We start from the raw sequence: 7565 nt of genomic DNA on the forward strand, positions 1-7565 counted from the left end.
TGGGGACCAGCCTGCTGCCCATCTCACCCATACCCTCCGTGTGAGCGTGCCCACCTCAGGGCAACCAGGGCCAGGACTGCAGAGTCCAGAGGCTCTGCACGCAGCCTCCGTACTCTGGCCTCTAGCCTGGAGAAGCCAATGCCCGTGAGTCTAGCCCTGGCTGCCCGCTCAGATCTGCTAATGGCAACTCTCTGATGGGAGCCAAGTCCCCCGAACACCCAGCGGGAGAAGCCTGCCTTCAGGATGGGTCCCTGCCCCCATTAGTCTTCCAGGGGTCCAGACCTCAGGGCTGACCATAAAATGCTCTGCTCCTCGGAGTCACCAGTCCCATCGGAGGTGTGCCAGAGACAGGCTCAAGCCTCATTGTCTGCTCCAGATCTAACACAGCCTGCACACAGGAGACTCGGGAAGCGCAGATGGGCTCTAGGAGTCCCCACTGGGACTCCTCAGGGTCATCTGGTTTCCACAGTCAGCTGGTCAGTTCCAGGTATTGCACAAACCAGAGCTGTCCCGTTGCCAGGCCATCAATTTCATTTTCATTAACAGTAACTCCTCACTCTTTCTTCACCCGAGTGTCCTAAAACCCAAAGAATCTTAACCTTTCCCCAGCACCCCGTTCCCCACTAGCCTGCACCCACCCTGTCCCACTCACCCCTGCCATACATGCTGGCTTCTCCTGTCTGGTATCTTTGGGTCCCTAGCACCCACCACCCCACCTTCAGTAAGTGAGAGCCCAAGCATCACCCTGCCCCAGCCTTCCCGGGACCCAATGCCACACCCCTCTTCCACTGCTGACATAGGAGCTCGGCTTCCATAACAGATGCATGGGCCCATCCCAGCACCGGGCACTGAACTCTGGGCTGCTCTGGTGGGCAGGGCAGACTGACCCAAGTGGGCTGAGGGCTTGAGGCTCAGGGAGAGGGGGAAAGCCTACTTCTGCTGCTGCAGCATGTACATCTCATCCAGACGCTGATCCCAGTCTTGCTGTCCCACCAGCCAGGAGGTCAGCAGTTTCTGAAGCTGGATCCAGAGACCCCTGGCCTTGGATGGAGGTGCTCCCATGTCTTCTCCTTCCGGGCAGTGGCCAGTCGCGGGGAGGAGGTGGTTCAAGGGAGCAGGGCTAGGATGCAGCCGGCAGCTGAAGCGGAGACGAGGAGGAGGGATGGGTCACAAGTGGATCTGGCGTGGCGCTGTGCAGGGTGTACACGTGCATGGAGGGGACTGGGGGCCCTGCCAGGAGAGAGAGACTTTACCTGGAGGGGAGGAGCTCTTTCTAGAGAAAGCCCCTGGGGCACACAGCCTGCCTCAGAGCCAGGGGGGAGGGAGCTCGTTCCTATCAGTGAGCTAGGGCGGCTGAGACCGGGCCAGGGGAGGGGTGGGGCCCAGGAATCTGACCTGGGAGCCAGGACAGAGCCCAAAGGTGGGTCCTACAAGCCAGCTGAGCAATTACCTCGGATGCAGGAGAGTTGAGAAGCAAAGCCCTCCAGCTCTGCAGTCAGGCAGGTCTGGGTTTGAATCCTGGGTTTCTGTCCTTACAGGTCAGTTAGGTGAGCTTTCTGTGCCTCAGTCTTCTCATCTGTAAAACTGGAGTGATACTTACATGCTGTCACAGCAGAGTCTGTAAAACATAGTCATAACAGCTCAAGGACAGTTGATTCTTCTTCCACAGAGGGGTTCAAAAGCCCCCAGAACTTCTTGCTCTGCCTAGTACCCCGCAGCCCCTGCAGCCAGCAGGTCTCCTGGCTGCCCCTCCTCCTGGAGAAGCCCAGGGCCTCTTCTTCCGTTCCAGTTCCTCCCTTCCAGGCAGAGGAGACCCCAGCGAGCCCTGAACGTCCACAGAGGCTGGGCAGCAGGGACTGAGCGGTGGTGGAGGAAATCACAGGACTCCCTCCAGGAGTGAGTCAACAGGAGGAGCAGGAGTAAAGATAAGACAGTGTTAAATTATTTTATGATATAACAGTTTCCATTTTTCTTCCTGATTGTTTTCAAAGAGACATATTCAGATATATCTCCTGAACTGTAGTCATTGAAGAGATCCCCAAGTTCCCTGGGTGCAGGCTGAAGTGTCTCTCTCTCCTAAGTGAGAAGATGGAGCAGAGAGAGATGCGTGTGACTCCCCACGGCCGGTGGGAGGCAAAACTGGAGCTGACTTGCCAAGTGGAACCTCAGGTCCAAGTCACCCATCAGACCTCACTGCTCCTTGGGAACCTTCTGCTTATAAAGATGAGAGGCGTGGGTGGAGATAGGCTGGGGACCCTCCACCTTGGGGGTCTTCCGGGGCAAGGACCCCTCACTTCCTTTGCTGTAGGAAAGAGAGAGCACTTCTCTAGAGACTGAAGGATGGACAAAACCACCTTTCGAGAAGGATGAGAACTGAAAGGAAAATAAGTAAGGAAAGAAAGAGGAAGTGCCTGAGGCAGCAGGAAGCATGGGCTCCCCCAGGGAGGGGGCAGATGCCGGTTGGGAATGGGGAGGGGTCACCTTGCGGGACATTTTTCTGCTTTGCTGGGGGTGGGGCAGTGTGGGGCTGTAATGATCTCTGAAGCCTTGAGACTTCCAGTCTAAGGAGATGGAGGGAGCGATAGGGATGAGGTGGGGGTGTAGATATGCTGATAAGCAGGGCTGCAGAGGAAAGGAGCGCCTGCCCAGTAATACTCAGCCTATAATGCTAGTGCTGGAGGGAGTGGGGGCAGGAGGGCCCGGTCCGAGCCGCACAGAGCAGGTGCGCAGGCTGGCACCAAGGGCACGGTCCTTGGGTGCCGGAGGAGGGAAGGGGCCCTCCACCTCTGGGTCTTCCCTTCCCACTTGCACACGCCTTTGTCTGTACTGTTCTTTTTCAGTGGAGGGGTGGAGAACAGGAACAAGCTTCCTGAAGGAGACCAAACTGTCCCCTCATCCCACCTGGCAGGCTGGAGATTTAGAAATGACTTCCTGATCTTTGGGCTTCTTTGGGCTTCCCTGGTGGTTCAGTTGGAGAAGGCGATGGCACCCCACTCCAGTACTCTTGCCTGGAAAATCCCATGGACGGAGGAGCCTGGTGGGCTACAGTCCATGGGGTCGCGAAGAGTCGGACACGACTGCGCGACCTCACTTTCACTTTTCACTTTTATGCATTGGAGAAGGAAATGGCAACCCACTCCAGTGTTCTTGCCTGGAGAATCCCAGGGACAGGGGAGCCTGGTGGGCTGCCGACTATGGGGTCGCACAGATTCGGACACGACTGAAGCGACGCAGCAGCAGCAGCAGCAGCAGGTGGTTCAGATGGTAAAGAATCTGCCTGCAATGCAGGAGACCTAGGTTCGATCCCTGGGTTGGGAAGATGCCCTGGAGAAGGCAAAGGCTACCAACTCCAGTATTCTGGCCTGGAGAATTCCATGGACTGTATAGTCCTGCTGCTGCTACTGCTGCTAAGTCGCTTCAGTCGTGTCAGACTCTGTGTGACCCCATAGATGGCAGCCCACCAGGCTCCCCCGTCCCTCGGATTCTCCAGGCAAGAACACTGGAGTGGGTTGCCATTTACTTCTCCAATGCATGAAAGCGAAAAGTGAAAGTGAAGTCACTCAATCGTGTCCGACTCCTAGCGACCCCATGGACTGCAGCCCACCAGGCTCCTCCGTCCATGGGATTTTCCAGGCAAGAGTACTGGAGTGGGGTGCCATTGCCTTCTCCTCTGTATAGTCCATGGGGTCGCAAAGAGTCCGACACGACTGAGTGACTTTCACTTCACCTCCTTATCTTTGGGGAGCCCTCTCCTCTTCTGTCCTCTGGCTTCTCTCCCCAGTCCTCCGTCCCCTTTGTCAGGTCCTGCATGGCCACCCTCTCTTCCCTTCTCTCATCAGTCTTCATCCTCTGGGAGCTTTCTGCAAACCAGGAGTGCTACAACCTCCCTCCTGCAGGCAGATGCTTCCCTGCATGATGGTGATGCCCCAGGGTCTCGTGAGAGTAGATGAGAGCTGGTCCAGGGCCCCCGATAAAACCTCACTGTTTTATCTCAGAGCCCGTTGGCATCAAAGGCCCCAGACCTCTTATTCTGATATGATAAGGAGCACAGTGTGAGTCACTCAGTTGTATCCGACTCTTTGCATCCCTATGGACTGTAGCCCACCAAGCTCCTCTGTCTATGGAATTCTCCAGGCTATACATACTGGAGTGGGTAGCCCTTCCCTTCTCCAGGGGATCTTCCCAACCCAGGAATCAGACCCAGGTGTCCCACATTGCAGGCAGATTCTTTACCGTCTGAGTCACCAGGGGAGCCCAGAAAGGAGGACAGCATGTAAGCCTGGATTTCAATATTTGGTCATTATTTGGTCCCACCCTACCTGCCCACAGCCCTGTAGGGAAAGAATTCAAATACTATCTTTAAAAATATGAAGAAGAATTGTCATTGGATGGTGGAATTATTTGCCTTTTTCCCATAATTTTAAAATATACTTTTGTAATAAGAAAAAAAAAAAAAAACATGAAGGGATTCCTGGTTTCCCATGAAGATTTATCTCCTAGGCACAGGGCATCAGGCAGGTGTCTGGTGAGGAAATTAGAGTTGTGGTGGTCGGTGCCAGCCAGTTGGTCCTTTCGGCTCTAGCTGCTCCCCTAAGACAGGCCCAACCCCAACCACCCGCCCCCTCCAAACTCAGAGAGTTGGAGATGGCTTCTCAGTTAGCCAGAAACACAGAAACTCCTCCCCCAAATAGCCAGGAGGAGGTTAGTGATTTCTTTCCAGGCAAGCAGCATTTCCTGGACCTGCAGGTCAAGGAGTGCAAGGGAAGGGTGAACAGGGTCACCCGCTTACTGAAACTTGCCTCTCCCGTCATCAGGTGACCTCCTGTACCGCTCCCCAGTCACCCTGTCACCGGGCTTGGATCACGGAAGTATATAGGAGGCTGTGTCAGCCGTCCAGGGGAGAGTCTCCCAGTAAGCCTGTCGGCTGGCAAGGGCGGCATCCCTGGGAAGGAGGCTCTGCTGGCCCTGCTGTTCGGCCACCTGCTCCCTTTGAGGAAGAGCGCCCATTTCTGGACGTGTCTCACCCCTGCATCTGATGGCTCATTCAGGCATGCGTGTGTGGATGCCGGGAGTGATGTGAGCTCACGGTCCTGGCACCTGGCTGTCCCTCATGGCTTGTATCTGACTCTGGTTTTCCAAAGCTGGCCTTCATCCCGTGTCCCTAGCCCTCTGCTCCAGGAAGCAGATGTCAGCTAGCCCCAACCTATTACTGCCAACAGGTCTGTGCTCACCAGGGTTATGGGCAGGGCGGGGACTGGGATGTGAAGGCAGGTTTCTTGAGATCCATTCCTTGGGATCCTCGCCTCTGCCATGCTGGTTTTTCTGTGAAGACTCTCTTCCTCTCACCCTTTAGAGACTGAGTTTAGACACTTAAGAGCTTTGAGTACAGAAGGATGTGAAATGAGGCAAGACGCATTCGTCTGTCAGTACAAGAGGGCAAAGCTAGAACTAGTCCAGGGGAGGACAAGGAATGAGAGGGCGGTTCCACTTGGGTCCAGAGTACTCTGCTCTCACACCCAAAGCAGGTACCTACCTCCTCCTCCAATTAAGTCCTCCCCTGCCCTCATTTTGGATGGACTGAGTTTCACGCACAGCCCAGGACTTGAAGAGACTCGTTTGGACATGGGTCTGGGCCTCAGTTTATGCAAGTTGCTTTCCTTTGAGAAAGGCTGCACAGAAGAGTGGGGTGGGAAGGTGTGATCTTTAAAATCTAAAGAATCTGCAAGAGCCCTGCTCTGCACCTTATTATCTGTGTGACCTTCGATGGGCAAGTCATTTCTCTTGTGAACCTCGGTTTCCTCATCTATATAATGGGTACGGCGATGCCACGACTTTGAGTCCTGGTTGCCACATGGATCTCACGACATAACGGCCGTGAAAGGACTGCACAGACTCTTCGGTCACTGCCGTGGTCCTCCACTGCTGAGGTCCACGGCAGTCCTCCCCGGAGCCTCTATTGTCCCCTGCGGACTACTCTCCATGCTCCTGCCTGCCAGTGGAACTCTCTAGGGAGCTGGGATGAGGGTTGAGCCCATGGCTGTGATGTCACAGAGCTCATGACATCACAGGTCCTCTGGAAGGGAAGGGAGAAAACGGTGCTGGGAAGGGGGAAGGGCCGGGACAACGGACAGGGGAGGGAGGAGGCGGGGGAGCCAGCAGGGCACTGGGACGAGTGAAGACCAAGGGCAGCGGCTGGGCAGGCCCATGAGCTCCTTGGGCTCCCAGCTCTGCAGGGCAGCATTCCTGGGCGCCCTCCTGCTGCTGCTGCGAGTCAAGGGGGTGAAGACCCAGAGAGGGAGCCCAGGCCTAGATGAGAGGAGTCAGAAAGAGAAGACACCCTCTACAGGTAGGGGAAGAAGGAGGAGGACCCCTGGAGCCGGGGATCAGACCTCTGTGGAGCCAGATCACTTGTCAGGCTGGAGGGGAAGCTGAGCTAGGTTTGGATTACGGGCTATCGCCCCGGGCCCTGTTGTACTGCTGCAGTGGAGTGTCCTATAAAGGGTCTAGAGCCATGGTTCCTGGCCAGAGCCATGTTCAGGGCTCTCTGGGGCCAGCTGATGTGCATGGGGCCCTGTGGAGATGGAAAGAGGGTCTTTGAAGTTCATCCTTCTCTAAGATGGCCCCTCACTCCCCAAATGAGGTAACACTTTGGAGGAGGCAGTTTGCATTGGCAGTGGGATATGCATGTCTTTGAGTGGGGACTATGATCGCATACAGACAGAGGGACTGCACCCCACCCCCCGCCAGGAGCATCACCTCTGTGGTCAAGGACAAGGCTGTGGGCCAAGGGGCACCCACGTTCCCCAACTCCTCCTCATCTCCAGGGCATGGCAGGGGCAGGGCAGGGCAGGCAGAACCCCTCCTTTCATGCCGTCCCCTTGCCCCATTCCAGACCAAGATCGAGAACAGTTTGAAGAGCACTTCATGGCCGCCTCAGTGGGCGAGATGTGGCAGGTGGTGGACATGGCCCAGCAGGAGGATGACAAGACCTCAGAGGTGGCGGCGATCCGTGACCACCTGTTTGACCTCGCCTTCTGCTTTAACCTGGCCAGCATTATGGTTTTTTTATGAGGGACGTTGAGGCGGAAGTGGTGGCCTGGTTCCTGGATGAGGACCTGGACATCTACCTCCGCTTTATGATAGCTTACTGACCCTCTCCCCCAAGGGCTCCAGGGCGCTTCTCCCAAGGGAGACGAACACGTGGCTTTCTGGCTCCCGCCAGCGGCCCTCTCCCAGAGGTCGCAGCATCAGACAGAGCCCTTGCTGTCCGAGCATCATCCACGGCCACTGCCCACTTGCCTCCCCACACTTTGAGTGCCATCTCCAAGAGCTGAGACACCAGACCCCTGCCCTTCTCTCCCCTAGCCTCTCCTGGCTCTATTCAACAGACCAGGGAGAGGAGGCAGCAACAATGAAAGTAATAATCAACTCCTGTAAGCAGCTGGGGGCAGCTTCATTCTGTTTCTAAGCAGTCTGCTTAGTCGCGAGACCTTTGGCCCACCAACCTTCAGCTCAGTGATTGCTGCTTTAGCTCACGTCCATGGAATTCTGCTTGGCCTGCTCTC

At 56.0% G+C, this 7565-nt stretch overlaps 2 protein-coding genes across 2 annotated transcripts in view; one reads left to right on the forward strand and one right to left on the reverse strand.

Moving 5' to 3' along the window:
- The window catches only part of TRPV5 (transient receptor potential cation channel subfamily V member 5), a 33108-nt gene extending 30161 nt beyond the window's left edge, over window positions 1–2947 (reverse strand). Inside the window, exons 1-2 of the mRNA XM_010804626.4 lie at window positions 1451–2947; window positions 935–1138 (exon numbers count right to left, since the gene is read on the reverse strand). Of these exons, the coding sequence (XP_010802928.1) occupies window positions 935–1062 (128 nt within the window). The 5' untranslated portion in view covers window positions 1063–1138; window positions 1451–2947. The remainder of the gene's footprint in view (window positions 1–934; window positions 1139–1450) is intronic.
- A 3145-nt stretch (window positions 2948–6092) lies between these two features.
- Window positions 6093–7440, forward strand: LLCFC1 (LLLL and CFNLAS motif containing 1). Its single transcript, XM_005228612.5, has 2 exons — window positions 6093–6346; window positions 6893–7440. Exons 1-2 carry the CDS (start codon window positions 6205–6207, stop codon window positions 7069–7071), a joined length of 321 nt encoding a protein of 106 aa, XP_005228669.4. The 5' UTR covers window positions 6093–6204; the 3' UTR covers window positions 7072–7440.
- Window positions 7441–7565: the final 125 nt, after the last annotated feature.

The sequence above is a fragment of the Bos taurus genome, chromosome 4 (assembly GCF_002263795.3).
Source record: "Bos taurus isolate L1 Dominette 01449 registration number 42190680 breed Hereford chromosome 4, ARS-UCD2.0, whole genome shotgun sequence".
Classification (NCBI taxonomy): Eukaryota; Metazoa; Chordata; class Mammalia; order Artiodactyla; family Bovidae; genus Bos; species Bos taurus.